The sequence below is a fragment of the Lithobates pipiens genome, unplaced genomic scaffold, assembly GCF_037356315.1.
Source record: "Lithobates pipiens isolate NorthernLeopardFrog02 unplaced genomic scaffold, aLitPip1_a1.2 Scaffold_10, whole genome shotgun sequence".
Lineage (NCBI taxonomy): Eukaryota > Metazoa > Chordata > Amphibia > Anura > Ranidae > Lithobates > Lithobates pipiens.
Window position 1 is genome coordinate 94,351,205 of NW_027507686.1, and position 16,862 is coordinate 94,368,066.

General features: G+C 41.3%; 1 protein-coding gene across 2 annotated transcripts in view; it reads left to right on the forward strand.

Annotated features, from left to right (window-relative positions):
* The window catches only part of CNIH2 (cornichon family AMPA receptor auxiliary protein 2), a 484,921-nt gene that overhangs the window by 331,267 nt on the left and 136,792 nt on the right, over window positions 1-16,862 (forward strand). Inside the window, exons 2-3 of one of the 2 annotated variants that reach the window (XM_077456789.1) lie at window positions 13,799-13,867; window positions 14,135-14,182. In XM_077456789.1, coding sequence (XP_077312915.1) covers window positions 13,799-13,867; window positions 14,135-14,182 — 117 coding nt within the window. The remainder of the gene's footprint in view (window positions 1-13,798; window positions 13,868-14,134; window positions 14,183-16,862) is intronic. The other variant, XM_077456800.1, reaches the window with a different exon arrangement.

Here is a 16,862-nt window from a genome sequence, read left to right on the forward strand (position 1 = left end):
CCCTGGCTTGTTTACCGACGATGTCTTTGCCTGCCGTTTTAACCACGTTTCTGACTTCCACGTGCACCGACCTCCGCCTTTTATATCAACCATGTTTTTGCCTGCCACTTGGACTGATCTTTTGCCCTTCTACTTCAGTACACAGGGGTCTCACATATGTGAGGGGCTTCAGAATAGTAGAGTAGAGAAAATCAGTTTTTGGTTTTCTGTGTTCCCAGAACAGGGTCTGGTTGCCCGGAGGGATTTGGGTGGGGAAACCTCTACCCCTGTGCCCCTGGCCCTAAGCTTGATTGCCCTTCCTGCTGCCTGGACCAATAATTTGGCTATGCTGACCATATCGCTGCCTGTAATGACCCAGGACTTTATGAACTGTGTTTCTTTATGCTGCCTGGACCAATAATTTGGCTGTGTTGACCATATCTCGGCCTGCTGCCTCTACTGACTATAGACAGTATTTCTGCCTGGACATCTCTGCCTGCTACCTTGTCCAATGCTTTGGCTGTGCTGACAGTATATCTGCCTGAACTAACTATGGACAGTATTCCTGTCTGTTGCCTGGACGATTGCTTTTGCTGTCGCTGACCACATCCCTGCCTGCTGCCTGGACCAATGCTCTCTTCTGTGGACCACTACACTACTAAAACCACAGATAATCTTTTGTTATTTGGTATGTTCATGTTATGTGTTAGAAATATGAAGGGCCTTCAAAAATGTGATCGGTAGTCTGGAAATGATATGTGTAATTTATGCTCCTAGAGCGACTGGAGGTGCTATTTGGATGTTAGGCCTCTGTATGTGGCCAGACTGTGTAAAAGTGTCACACATGTGGTATTGATAAAACCAGGAGGAGTAGCAGAATGCATTTTGGGGTGTCATTTTTGCTATGTACATGCTATGTGTTGAAAATATCTTCTAAATGGACAATTTTGTGTAAAAAAAATACGTTTTCATTTTTTTGCCACGTTTTCCGAAAACTTCTGGAAAAAAATGAACTGTTTAAAAGACTCATAATGCATCATAGTTTATACATTGGGGTATTTGCTTTCCAAAATGGGGTCATTTTGTGGGCATTTCCATTGTCCTGGTGCTCCAGGGCCTTCAAAATTGAGCTAGGTCATCATGAAATTATATGTGTAATTTTGCTCCTAGAATGCCTGGAGGTGCTACTTGGATGTTAGGCCTCTGTATGTGGCCAGGTTGTGTAAAAGTTTCACACATGTGGTATCGCCATACTCAGGAGGAGTAGCAGAATGCATTTTGAGGTGTCATTTTTGCTATGTACATGCTATGTGTGGAAAATATCTTCTAAATGGACAACTTTGTGTAAAAAAATGCGTTTTCATTTTTTTGCCACGTTTTCCGAAAACTTCTGGAAAAAAATGAACCGTTTAAAAGACTCATAATGCATCATAGTTTATATGTTGGGGTGTTTGCTTTCCAAAATGGGGTCATTTTGTGGGCATTTCCATTGTCCTGGTGCTCCAGGGCCTTCAAAAGTAAGCAAGGTTATCATGAAATTATATGTGTAATTTTGCTCCTAGAATGCCTGGGAGGTGCTACTTGGATGTTAGGCCTCTGTATGTGGCCAGGTTGTGTAAAAGTCTCACACATGTGGTATCGCCATACTCAGGAGGAGTAGCAGAATGTATTTTTGGGTGTTGCTTTCCAAAATGGGGTCATTTTGTGGGCATTTCCATTGTCCTGGTGCTCCAGGGCCTTCAAAAGTAAGCAAGGTTATCATGAAATCATATGTGTAATTTTGCTCCTAGAATGCCTGGGAGGTGCTACATGGATGTTAGGCCTCTGTATGTGGCCAGGTTGTGTAAAAGTCTCACACATGTGGTATAGCCATACTCAGGAGGAGTAGCAGAATGTATTTTTGGGTGTTGTTGCAAGTATGCGCATGCTGTGTTTAAGAAATAACCTGTCAATACAATAAGTTTGTGTAAAAAAAAAAAAAAAGTCTTAATTTTCGCAAGAATTGTGGGAAAAAAATTACAACTGCAAAAAACTCACCATGCCTCTTACTAAATACCTTGTAATGTCTACTTTCCAAAAAGGGGTCATTTGGGGGATATTTTTACTTTCCTTGATTGTTAGTGTCTCAAGAAATGAGATAGGCCTTCAGTAAATCAGGTGTGATCAGATGTGATCAATTTTCAGTGATTTGCACCCTAACTTGTAGACTCTATAACTTTCACACAGACTAAATAATATCCACAAAAAAAAAAAAAAAACCCCAGCGGTGATTAAATACTACCAAAAGAAATCTCTAATTGTGAGGAAAAAATGATAAAAAATGTGTTTGGATACAGTGTAGCATGACAGAGTGATTGTCATTCAAAGTGTGAGAGTACTGAAAGCTGAAAATTGGTCTGGGCGGGAAGGTGTTTAACCACTTTCAGACCGGACCATTTTGCTGGTAAATGACCAGAGGTCTTTTTACAATTTGGCACTGCGCTGCTTTAACTGGTAATTGCGCGGTCATGCAATGTTGTACCCAAACGAAATTTGCGTCCTTTTCTTCCCACAAATAGAGCTTTCTTTTAAAGGTATTTGACTGACTCTGCGATTTTAATTTTTTGCGATATAAACGTAAAAAGACCGCAAATTTTGAAAAAAAATGATATTTTCTACTTTTTGTTATTAGAAAAATCCAATAAACTCAATTTTAGTCATACATTTAGGCCAAAATGTATTCAGCCACATGTCTTTGGTAAAAAAAAAGTCAATAACTGTATATTTATTGGTTTGCGCAAAAGTTGTCACATCTACAAACTAAGGTACATTTTCTGGAATTTACGCAGCTTTTAGTTTATGACTGCCTATCTCATTTCTTGAGGTGCTAAAATGGCAGGGCAGTACAAAACCCCCGCAAATGACCCCATTTTGGAAAGTAGACACCATAAGGAAATTGATAAGAGGCATGTTGAGCCCATTGAATATTTTATTTTTTTGCCGCAAGCGATTGAATAATGACAAAAAAAAAATTATTTTATTTTTTTTACACAAAGTTGTCACTAAATGATATATTGCTCACACATGCCATGGTTATATGTGGAATTGTACCCCAAAATACATTCTGCTGCTTCTCCTGAGTACGGGGATACCACATGTGGTCGACTTTTTGGAAGCCTAGCCGCGTATGGGGCCCCGAAAGCCAAGCACCGCCTTCAGGATTTCTAAGGGCATGCATATGTCATTTTACTCCTCACTACCTATCACAGTTTTGAAGGCCATAAAATGCCAAGATGGCACAAAACCCCCACAAATGACCCCATTTTAGAAAGTAGACACCCCAAGCTATTTGCTGAGAGGCATGTTGAGTCCATGGAATATTTTATATTTTGCCACAAGTTGCGGGAAAATTACAAACTTTATAAATTTTTCACAAAGTTGCTATGGGCATATGTGAAATTACACCCCAAAATAAATTCTGCTGCTTCTCCTGAGTACGGGGATACCACATGTGTGGGATTTTTTGGGAGCCTAGCCGCGTACGGGGCCCCGAAAACCAAGCACCGCCTTCAGGCTTTCTAAGGGCGTAAATTTTTCATTTCACTCCTCACTACCTATTACAGTTTTGAAGGCCATAAAATGCCAAGATGGCACAAAACCCCCCCAAATGACCCCATTTTAGAAAGTAGACACCCCAAGCTATTTGCTGAGAGGCATGTTGAGTCCGTGGAATATTTTATATTTTGCCACAAGTTGCGGGAAAATTACAAACTTTTTTTTTTTTTTTTTTTTTTCACAAAGTTGTCACTAAATGATATATTGCTCATGCATGCCATGGGCATATGTAAAATGACACCCCAAAATAAATTCTGCTGCTTCTCCTGAGTACAGGGATACCACATGTGTGGGATTTTTTGGGAGCCTAGCTGCGTACGGGGCCCCCGAAAACCAAGAACCGCCTTCAGGATTTCTAAGGATGTAAATTTTTGATTTCACACCTCACTACCTATCACAGTTTTGAAGGCCATAAAATGCCAAGATGGCACAAACCCCCCCAAATGACCCCATTTTGGAAAGTAGACACCCCAAGCTATTTGCCGAGAGGCATGGTGAGTATTTTGCAGCTCTCATTTGTTTTTGAAAATGAAGAAAAAAAAAAATAATGTATATTTTTTTTCTTTTTTTCAATTTTCAAAACTTTGTGACAAAAATGAAGGTCTGCAAAATACTCACCATACCTCTCGGCAAATAGCTTGGGGTGTCTCCTTTCCAAAATGGGGTCACTTGGGGGGATTTTGTGCTATCTGGGCATTCCATGGCCTCCAAAACTGTGATAGGCAGTGAGGAAGGAAATCAAAAATTTACACCCTTAGAAATCCTGAAGGTGGTGCTTGGATTTTGGGGTACCGTACGCGGTTAGGCTCCCAAAAGGTCTCACACTTGTGGTATCCCCGTACTCAGGAGAAGCAACAGAATGTATTTTGGGGTGTAATTTTACATATAACCATGGCATGTTTGAGCAATATATCATTTAATGACAACTTTGTGCAAAAAAAAAAAATAATAATAATAATAATGTCTTTTTTCCACAACTTTTGTCAAAATATAAAATATTCCATGGACTCGACATGCCTCTCAGCAAATAGCTTGGGGTGTCTACTTTCTAAAATGGGGTCATTTGGGGAGGTTTTGAACTGTCCTGGCATTTTATACACAACATTTAGAAGCTTATGTCACACATCACCCACTCTTCTAACCACTTGAAGAAAAAGCCCTTTCTGACACTTTTTGTTTACATGAAAAAATATTTTTTTTTGCAAGAAAATTACTTTGAACCCCCAAACATGAAGTGTTTTTTTAAAGCAAAAGCCCTACCGATTAAAATGGTGGGTGTTTCATTTTTTTTTTCACACGGTATTTGCGCAGCGATTTTTCAAACGCATTTTTTGGGGAAAAAACACACTTTTTTTTATTTTAATGCACTAAAAATCACTATATTGCCCAAATGTTTGATGAAATAAAAAATATGATCTTAGGCCGAGTACATGGATACCAAATACGACATGCTTTAAAATTGCGCAGAAACGTGCAGCGGCGACAAACTACGTACATTTTTAAAGCCTTTAAATGCCTTTACAGGTGACCACTTTAGATTTACAGAGGAGGTCTACTGCTAAAATTAGTACCCTCGATCTGACCTTCGTGGTGATACCTCACATGCATGGTGCAATTGCTGTTTACATATGACACCAGACCAACGCTTGCGTTCGACGTTGCGCCTTAGCAGGGGGGGACAGGGGTGTTTTTTTTTTTTTTTATTATTTATTTTGCTTTTTTATTTTATTTTTAAACTGTTCCTTTCATTTATATATATTTTTTTATGATTTTTATTGTTATCTCAGGGAATGTAAATATCCCCTATGATTGCAATAGGTAGTGACAGGTACTCTTTTTTGAAAAAATTAGGGTCTATCAGACCCTAGATCTCTCCTCTGTCCTCAAAGCATCTGACCACACCAAGATCGGTGTGATAAAATGCTTTCCCAATTTCCCAATGGCGCTGTTTACATCCCGCAAAATCTAAGTCATGAAATGCTCGTAGCTTCCGGTGTCTTAGGCCATAGAGATGATTGGAGCCATTCTGGTCTCTGATCAGCTCTATGGTCAGCTGGCGGAACCACCGGCTGCATTCTCAGGTTCCCTTTTGGGACAGGAGAGCCTGAGAAAACCATGGAAGATGGTGCGGGGGGGGGGACATTCCCTCCCACTGCTTGTAAAAGTAGTCTAGAGGCTAATTAGCTGCTAGGATTGCTTTTACATAAAAGCCGACCGCTGGCTGAAAAGAATGATACCAAGATGATACCTAAACCTGCAGGCATCATTCTGGTATAAGCACTCAAAGTCCAGCAACATACCAGTATGTTGCTGGAACTGGTTGGGCATATATTGTCATTTTTTTTTCATGCAGCCTGTGGGCTGAACGAAAAAAATATATTGATCGGTGGGTATGCCCACCATTAGATACCTCCCTTCATCCACCCACTTCTAATGGTGGGCATACATACACCATTTATATATGCCGAAGCATGGGGGCATCCTCCCGCAAAAGGTAGGAGCAGATCGCTCCTCCACCCCTTATACCCCCATGCTTCGGCATATATGCTCTTTTTTAACTGTGGTGGTGAAATCACCCCCGACAGTGCTGGAGTCGTGGCTTTATGTATCGTGGGAGCAAACGCTGTTGCTGTCAAGATAAATAAATCCACGCTGCAACTGAATGGCGTACCTGCTAAGCAAATGATGGTTAACAATAAAACAAAGTAACATTACAGTATAACAGTAAGACGTACCATACCTGCAAAGCAAATACAAAAAAAAATAGCAAAAAATAACACATTTAACACAATCTGTGCCTAAAATATATATATGCCGAAGCATGGGGGCATCCTCCCGCAAAAGGTAGGAGCAGATCACTCCTCCACCCCGTATGCCCCCATGCTTCGGCATATATGCTCTTTTTTAACTGTGGTGGTGAAATCACCTCCGACAGTGCTGGAGTCGCAGCTTTACGTATCGTGGGAGCAAACGCTGTTGCTGTCAAGATAAATAAATCCGCGCTGCAGCAGAATGGCATACCTGCTAAGCAAATGATGGTTAACAATAAAACAAAGTAACATTACAGTATAACAGTAGGACTTACCATACCTGCAAAGCAAATACAAAAAAAAATAGCAAAAAATAACACATTTAACACAATCTGTGCCTAAAATATATATATGCCGAAGCATGGGGGCATCCTCCCGCAAAAGGTAGAAGCAGATCGCTCCTCCACCCCGTATGCCCCCATGCTTCGGCATATATGCTCTTTTTTAACTGTGGTGGTGAAATCACCTCCGACAGTGCTGGAGTCGCGGCTTTACGTATCGTGGGAGCAAACGCTGTTGCTGTCAAGATAAATAAATCCACGCTACAGCTGAATGGCGTACCTGAAAACAAAAAATGGTTAACAATAAAACATTGCAGAATAGAATACAGTACAAAGGAGCAGAACAATAGAGAAGAGAGAGAGAGAGAACAATAAAACGACAACTATTTTTGTTTTTTTTATTTTATATTTTTTTTGGTTTTTTGTTTTTTTTACTTTTTTATGTAACTTTAACACTTCTGTTGTAACGGTTCCAGCGGTTTGGATCTCTCAAAATGCGATGGCATCTTGGGAGACCCTGTGAACGTGCGCCTAGCCTGTGCAATGCTGTACCCTACTCTAAAACTCAACTAGTTCATGGTAGCGTTCAAAACATTCACCAATGCAAAGACCAGGATTGTCAGGACAGCGGGGACAACAATAACGGGTGTCACGCCTATATCCGCGCTTTCTGCAGACACGACATTTTCTTTGGGGGGCTTGTTGGGTAGGGGTACTCGGGAGGACATAAGGATAATGCCTCTCATGCAGCCGGCATACTGCATCTGGTTGGGGAACGTGAGGTGGAGCACCGCCTGGATACAGAAGGGCTCTGACGATATCCTCCTGGAATTTAAGGAAGGATCCAGTCCGTCCTGAAGCTTTGTGTAGTACATAAGCATTCAGTATAGCCAATTGGAATAAATAAACAGACACTTTTTTGTACCAGCGTCTGGCCTTACGGGCAACTAGATACGGCGCCAACAACTGGTCATTGAGGTCCACCCCTCCCATGTTAAGGTTATATTTGTGGACACAGAGGGGTTTCTCCACAATACCAGTCACCGTAGGAATTTGGACCGTCGTGTCTGCATGAAGGGAGGTAAGAACGAAAACATTCTTATTATCCCTCCACTTCATAGCGAGCAAATTATTACTGCGCAAGCAGGCTCTCTCCCCCAGCCTAAGACGGGACTCTACAAGCCGCTGGGGAAAGCCCCGGCGATTAGGTCGCACAGTGCCACATGCTCCAATCTGCTGATCAAACAAGTGACTAAACAGTGGCACGCTTGTGTAATAATTGTCCACGTACAAGTGGTACCCCTTTCCGAATAAGGGTGACACCATGTCCCACACTATCTTGCCAGCGCTTCCTATGTAGTCAGGGCAGTTCTCCGGCTCTACGTGACTATCTTTACCCTCATAAACCATGAAACTACGTGTATAGCCTGTGGCCCTGTCACAGAGCTTATACATCTTGACCCCGTATCTGGAACGCTTGTTGGGGACGTATTGTTTGAATGACAAGCGACCAGAAAACTTAATCAGGGACTCATCAACGCAGACAACTTGATGGGGAGTAAACAAGTTTGCAAAATGTTGGTTGAAGTGGTTTATGAGGGGCCGAATTTTGTAGAACCGATCGTATTCAGGGTCTCCACGAGGACGACAGAGTTCATTGTCGCTGAAGTGCATGAACCGCAAAATCTGCTCGTATCGTGCCCTGGACATGGAAGCAGAGAACACGCGCATATGGTGAATTGGGTCAGTGGACCAATATGACCGCAACTCACTCTTTTTGGTTATGCCCATGTTGAGGGAGAGGCCCAGAAAGATTTTAAATTCGGAAACCGTAACTGGTTTCCATTGTCTGGCAAGGGCGGACTGGGGAATAGTGGCGATGTGTTGACCAGCGTACAAATTGGTTTGGTCCACAATAGATCTATAGAGATCTTCGGTGAAAAACAGTGAGTAAAAGTCAAGTGTCGTAAAATCAACTGTTTCCACGTTAATGCCAGGTTGGCCAGTGAATGGGGGAAGTACGGGTTCTGCAGAAGTGGTGGGCACCCAATTAGGATTGGCGAATTCTGCAGGAAGGGCACTATGGGTACGACGGGCCTGTCTTTGTCTTTGTCTTGGTGGCAGCGGGACACTACTTGTGCTTGCCACCTCGCCAGCTTGAACTGCACTTATGGGACTCGCCACGTCACCACGTGTTACTGCAGTGCTGGATGTACGTCCAGGGTGTACTAGGCCGCTGGTGCTTGCCAGTTCACCAGAAGGATGAGCGGCTCTAGTACGTCTCTGCTCCATACGAGTGACCTGCGGTTCCTGCACCTGAACAACAGAATACATTCGGGATCGGGCACACCTGTCCTTAACAGGGACCTCATCTCCGTCGTCAGAGCTATCTGTCATGGAGCCGCTGCCCTCTACAGGATCGTATTCTGAGCCTGAATCTGACAGATGAGTGACGTCCTCTTCACTATCTGTCATGCTCAGAAACGTGTAGGCCTCTTCACTAGTGTACCTTCGCTTTGCCATTTTGGGCTCTAAATTTAGGGGTACACTAGTGAGACTCACAGGTAAAAAAGCACCTAGCCTGTCAGCGACTGTTTCAAAACGCTACAAAAAAAACTGTTAGCGATCGCAGGGATCAAGCCTGACTCTGCGAACGCTGCAGTTATGTGTGTTGTGTTTTGTAAGTGACAGTGATCGATCGATACTGCACTTGGGTGGGCTGGGCTGGGCTTGGCGGAGGGGCTAAACGCAGGTGCTAGCAGGTATCTGGGCTGATCCCGCTAACAATGCGTTTTGGGAAACCTAAAATGCTGGCAACGCTAATATAGATCTGATCAGATACTATATTACTAAGGGAGGTGTATGCTTTGCGCGTGGGTGTTAGCGGTACTGGCACTAACCTGACGCTGGGGCGACGCAGACCTTATCTGACCCTCAAACTTATATCACCCGCCGGGTGATCAGGGGGTTAAACCTTTATTAGGTAATAAATGGCGGGTGCCCTGAAACAAAAAAAAAATAACTAACCAACCAGCGTCACCTGTAACAGTTATATGGTGATCACTGGTGAAAGGGTTAACTAGGGGGCAATCAGGGGGCTTTATGCGGTAGTATATGGGGGTCCCTGACGCTATAAAAAGCTGTGGCGAACCTAAATACTTACCTGCCTAACTAGCGTCACCTGTGACACTAATACAGCGATCAGAAAAACGATCGCTTATTAGTGACACTGGCGACGGGGGGGGGGGTTAAACCTTTATTGGGGGGTTAGGGGGGTACCCTAGAGCTAAAGGGGGCTAACCCTAACTGCCCTAACAGTTATTACAGTCACAAATGACACCAATGCAAAAAAAAAAATGCAATTGGTGTCACTGTGACTGGGGGTGCAGGGGTGATTGGGGGGGTGATCGGGGGGTGAAGGGGGGGTGAAAAGTATGCCTGGCGTGTTCTACTGTTAGTGTAGTGTTAGGTGCAACTCACAGTTCCTCTCTCCTCGGTGCCGGAACGAAAAAGACCGACACGAGGAGAGATTACATCACTTCCTCTGCCTGTCTTTACATTACAGGAGAGGAAGTGATGTCACGGAGCATTTCTATTCGTCGGGAGCGATCGCGAGGGGGTGGCCATGAATGAATGGCCACCCCCTCATCCCGGATCGCTCCCGAACGAATACCGACCGCCCCAGGCACCGGGGAGGGGGCCCGATCGGGCCCCCCACCCGCGGGAAGGCAGGAACGTATATATACGCCCATATGCCTGCCTGTGCCATTCTGTCGACGTATATCGTCGTGCGGCGGTCGGCAAGTGGTTAAGTGCCCTGTATTGATGTGGTTAATTCCTTCTTAAAATTTAAAGCAAACTCACCTATCCATCTTTGTCTCCATGCTTTATCTTGTTGAGAAAAACACCCCTAGCATTTCCAGTTATTTTGCGTAAGGATGACTAATGTAGCATTTATTTCCTAGATTGCATCTACCCTTAGCTTGGACATGCAGGCAAGAGGGCATGCTTAGCTGAAAAAGCCCCCCCAGATGAAGGAATTCTGGGATGTATGGCATTATTTTGGTCTTGAGCAGAAACCAGAAAGCAACTGAAAATTAAAAAAAAAGGTTAAAACAAGCAAATATAATATGCCTTCCTATCTATTTACTAAGGTTAGCAAAATAAGGATTAAAAATAGTAATGTTGATTGAGAGAGTTTAGTTACACTTTAATTATATGCAGAATTTGAGTTGTGGACAAGTTTACCTTAAAGTAGTTGTAAAGGCAGAAGGTTTTTTATCGTAATGCATTATATGCATTAAGATAAAGAGCCTTCTGTGTGCAGCAGCCCCTCCTAATACTTACCTGAGTCCAATCTTGATCCAGCAATGTTGCATGGGAGACTCGGCTTGCAGGAGCAGCAGGTGATAGTTGTGTGGGGACTGGGTCATAGGCGGTGGACAACACATGACATTGGTGAAGGCAATCAGGGCTTGTTTAAAGCGAATAACAAATAGCTGCAAGAGAGATGATATCCAAGTTTGGGAGTGAAATGCCATTTGGTTTGGTGAGAGAGCATTGAACATGCTGGGAGGTGGATACAGGGACAGAGAGAATGGGTGTGGTGTAACTGATAGAGAAATTAGCCTTTGAACTAAAATCCACCAGCAGTGAAAGCCAAAGCTGCAATTCTCCTAAACCAGTAACAGTGGCCTTATAACTAGAATTAGTACTCCAGAATCAAATTTTATACCTCTCAATTATGTCATGTGGACAGCTGGCATTCCTGACACCAATGTTGGCTGTGATACATATGTGTTCAGCTCTGGAGAACTCTTCTAAGACAAGCAAATGTAGGAATGACCTTGGAAGCAGATGCTGGATTTTTAACAGGCTCTCCTTCCTTAACAGATAGATTTCAGATCTTTCACCTTCTCCTGCAAAATTTATTGGCTCAGTTGTCTAGGGAGAGAGAGTTAGGGGCACAGGATTCTCAAAATCTTCAGCAAAATTTCCTCCGCTGAGTAGTATCTCTCAGTGATTTCTTTAGTGTCTTTTAACCTGTGAATTCTGTAGATGGGTGGCTACCTTTAACTATCTTCAGCTTCTGTCACAGACTTGGTTAGGACTCTTCTCTCACAGACAGTTGTAGACTTATAAGCTCAAAAAGTGAACTATTTATACAGAAGTCTTCTTCAGTTTCATCTTCCTGTCTTAAAAAAGGGGGCTGGGAGGCAACACACTGGACTTTTCACAACAACACCCTGTCCATGCATCAGGTCCTGGAGGCAAACCTCTGGTCTCACATCTTCCTCAGGCAAAACCTAGAAGGCTTACACCATTCTAGAAACTCACTCCAAATATTTATTATCTTCAATAGCCCACCTTATTGCCTAAACCCCTCAGTGTTTGCCCAAAGCAGATTCATTATTCATAACCTAAAACATTGTATCTTCTCATTCTATGTACTGGAGAACACTGCCCAGAAGCAGGCAGAAGTAAACCATGTCTTTGGGCTTAGGGAAAACCCAACAAATCCAGACCACATAAACAAACAGTGCTCAGACTGGTTACAACCCAGTTGCTAACACTAAATTTAGACTTGGGACAATCCAGCTTAAAGCAGGGTCCCTAAACGCCTATGCTCTGTATGTGGGCTTATTGAGAATGTACTAATTCCTCCTGCTCAAATGGGGCACTGTAATGATTGATATGTGATATCTGTTATCTTTTGGTTCTGGCCCCAGCCTGTTGGATTGCTTTTGCTCCTCTACTTGCCACCTCTTATGACAGTTGCTTGTCCCTAATGATTCACGTTCAATTTTAGCTCTTTTACACCCCTGCCTGAAAGTTTCCACCTGCAACTATTGATTGCTATATGGTTTTTGTCCACTTTTTTGGTACTTGTCTGTTGTCTGTATAAATATTAGCTGTCAGTGGTGGCCAAACCCAGGTTCCACAACTTTGATAAATTATGCACAACTTTTCACCAGCTCCATTTGAACTGAAGATAGCTTAGGCTCTTCAGAGCAAACAAAAAACACACACACTTGCCATTGGCTAGCTTAGTAAAAAAAATACATTTTTGCTTCGCACATGATTGGATGATGGAAATCAGCAGAGCTTCTGCTCATTTACTAAGCTCTGGAGCAACTGCTATTGCAGCGTGCAACTGCACTTTGCAAAGTGCACAGTGTATAGGCCTTTAGTAAATTAACCTCAATAAGTGTCAATGCCTACATGTACAACTAGCTGAATCAGTAAGCAACTGATTCCCTAAAGAAAAAAAATCTCAGTAACATTCCTGTTGCTTTCCGTATGTATCACACACCACAGAAGTTTTCTTCACTTAATGGGATCAACAATGTTGGAGCTGCTAACCCAAGGCTATATACAAGATTTTAAATGATATCTTAACCTAAGAACAGCATTTTAAAATATTGCAGCTTCATAGATGTAGCGGCTGCATTAGGGTTCATTTTTCAGGCTAAGGGCATTCACAGCAAGTACTTAAAATCTCTTCTGAGGCTTTTATAGTTTTATGGTTCATGACTAGGTGTGTTTACCCTCATGTCCTGTCTTTGTACCATACAGAAAGTCAGGAGCAATTCCCCAATGAAGCCAGAGACAGCAATAAAAATCTGAGAGGTTCTAACCCTTTATAATTTGATATGATTTTATTGACATCTGATTCTAGAGATTCCTATTTCTATTCTAAGTGGCAAGAATCCTCCAAATGGGATCTAAGACTAAATAGACTTGGCACTAGTTTTCCTTATATTTACTGTTTTACTTATACTATATCTAAAAATGCTAATTACATGGCCTCTTTGACTTTTATACTTTAAGCCAAGGATTTCGAACAAACATGTAGTCGGCGACATCAGAGCAAAGCCAAAACTTCTAGTTTTATGACATGCTCCAAGTCAGTGATTGAAAATATATTACAGTGATAATTTAATCAATATTGAAGCCAGACAACTATATTTTTTAAAGAAGAGTTCAGTAATGGTAGCATACACGTTCTCTTAGTATAGGATGCTTTCAAGACATTGAAATGGAAGCCAGAAGCCAGTAGAATACTTTAATTTAGTATTTTTTATAGTGAGCACCTGTTGAGTGCTGGCTGATGATATGGCTGTCTCTCTGCAGATTATTGCCTTTGATGAACTCCGGACAGACTTTAAGAACCCTATTGAACAGGGGAATCCATCCAGAGCGGTAAGATTTTCTTATTTCTTCAATGTGTCATCTTCCTGTTATTGCATTGCAGAGCCTTTTAAGCAGCTGTGGGACAGAGCAAGGGCCATACAGTATATCTGCAGCTGTCACTAACCTTTTGTATCTCTCTGCATGTTTCGTTTAATCTTTTTATTTTTATTTTCTATCTTTTACTGCCCCCTGCTCCTACTATCCAAATTCTTCTATCCTCTTTTACATTCCCTTCTTTATTCCACTCTCTCTTTCTCCCCCTCACCTTTTCTACAGAGAGAGAGGGTTAAGAACGTGGAACGGATTTGCTGCTTGCTCAGAAAGGTCAGCAACACAACCTGTGTGTTATCGTACAATATGTGTGTTGTCATATGCTACATTTGTTAGCTATAATGTTTTCCAGTGCAGCATACTGTATGTTTTTTTTTATTCCATTGTTATGTATGCCATATTCACAGTGTCATCAGAATCTCATATTTATTGGATAAAAACAATATAATTCATACTACAGATGTATATATTGCTTTTTGCATGTAACTTGAACATCTGTCTTTTATATATGTATGTTTGGTCTAGATTTAAAAAATCATTCATGTTTTTACTAGATTATTGTGCATTTGTGAAGAAATATTTGTGAATACCGTTATTTCACATTGGTGGCAAGTTGACGTTAACACCTAAAAATGGAACAATCATACCTGCATCAGAAATGCTGGAGCCCAACATGTGTGTTTCAGATTGCCAGCAACCATGCAAAGCTAAAATATCAGAAATGGGTGGAGCTGACCTTTAAAGAAAGTTTAAGCATACTACTAGGTTATCCGGTAGAAACACATAACATAGATGTCAGTGTAAATCTTCTCTATTGAAAATCATCCCTGTACAAAAAACAAAAAACAAAATAACAAATACTAATTTATACTGCAGTACGAGAAGTGCTCTTATATTTTACAGATATACTGAGAGACTACATAGGCCTTGGCCTAGGGTGGATAAATTTGCACTAATTTCATAATCTGATCACATTTCTTTAAATGCAATACGGAACACACATTTATTTATATTATTGTGTAGATTGGATTAGAAGACCATATATTTTTTCATGGGTGAGGGGGCCATACCAAAGTGACCTAGTGGAGCAGATAATCAAAATCTGACCTTAGTAGGACGTAGTGCCAGGCCTAGATAGGAAAGAATATATCTTTGTTGTAAAGCATGTAAAGATAGAAAAGAGTGAATGCATTGGAACATTACTTATTGGTTGCAAGCATGCTTCATGGGACAGCCATACACGTTAAATCTTTATCACATTCATAAGTCTAATAATATTACAATTATAGTTACACGTTAACATTTTAGTAACACATTGTAAAAAAAATCACTGCATATATGCTCCTATGAGCTATTGATTTGTACATTTGCAAATGGGTAGTTACAACCTCATGGCCGTACATCTGACTAATGCTATGCTGTGAATGTACACATGCATCTCCTTCATCTATAGTAAATCAGAAAAAGACAGGATAAGAAGAATAGACTTGTGTACCAACATCCCGATTATCTTGGAAAATACACTGATTTAATTGATTGGGATTTTCATCCAGTACCAAATAAAGCATAAAGACATTCCTATAAAACATAAATTAATAATTTTCTTTAAAAATGTCATGTGTTGATGAATAAAATATACAGTGTACATAACTTCTTTCTCACTCAAAAAGATCATTCTCTAAATGCAGTTGCAGACACTAATCACCACAATATAGGTAAGACGTTGGCCAGAGAGGTGAAGTCCCCAATCTGCCAAAGTTCTCACCTATTGATTACAAAATTTCACCTGGAGTAGGAAAGAAATAGATATTGTACAATATATAAATAGAGATAGTTGTCACAAAATAACCATAATTCCATACAAAAGAATGTTGTTAATTATCCAAATAAAATCTTGCAATAATGTTGTAGCAAGGTAAAATATCAAGGCTTAGGGACCTGAAGTGTGAGGGTTAATGCTAGCACCCCAAAGAAAGGACAGAAAATACCCCTACAAATATGGAGGACCCAGCAGAGACCAAGCTGGCACAGGTGGTCAATATCTATGAGGTGAATGAAGAGCAGGTGTCCTGAAATGTTAATTTTTAATTACTAATTCTAAATGTGTGTATATATATATATATATATATATATATATATATATATATATATATATATATATATATATATATAGGCCCTTGCAAATGTATTCACCTCCCTTGGCATGTTTCCTGTTTTGTTGCCTCACAACCTGGAGTTAACATGGATTGTTCGAGGATTTGCTTCATTTAATTTCCAGAACATGCCCTCAACTTGCCCTCAACTTTGAAGATTTTTTTTTTATTGTGAAGCAAACAACAAATGGGACAAAATAACAGAGAAAGTCAATGTGCATAACTATTCACTCCCCTAAAGTCAATACTTTGTAGAGCCACCTTTTGCGGCTATCATAGCTCCAAGGCGCTTTGGATAAGTCTCTATGAGCGTGCCACATCTTACCATTGTGATTTTTGCCCATTCCTCCTTGCAAAACTGCTCCAGCTCCTTCAGGTTGGACGGTTTGTGCTTGTGAACAGCAATCTTTAAGTCTGACCACAGATTTTCTATTGGATTGAGGTCTGGGCTTTGACTAGGCCATTCCAACACATTTATATTTCCCCTTAAACCACTCAAGTGTTGCTTTAGTAATGTGTTTGGGGTCATTGTCCTGTTGGAAGGTGATCCTCCGTCCTAGCCTCAAATCACACATAGAGTGGTACAGGTTTTGCTCAAGAATATCCCTGTATTTAGCACCATACATCTTTCCCTCAACTCTGACCAGTTTCCCAGTCCCGACTGCTGAAAAACATCCCCACAGCATGATGCTGCCACCATCATGTTTCACTGGTTTTCTTTGAGTGATGTGTTGGGTTTGCATCAGACATAGCATTTTCTTTGATGGCCAAAAAGTTAAATTTTAGTCTCATCAGACCAG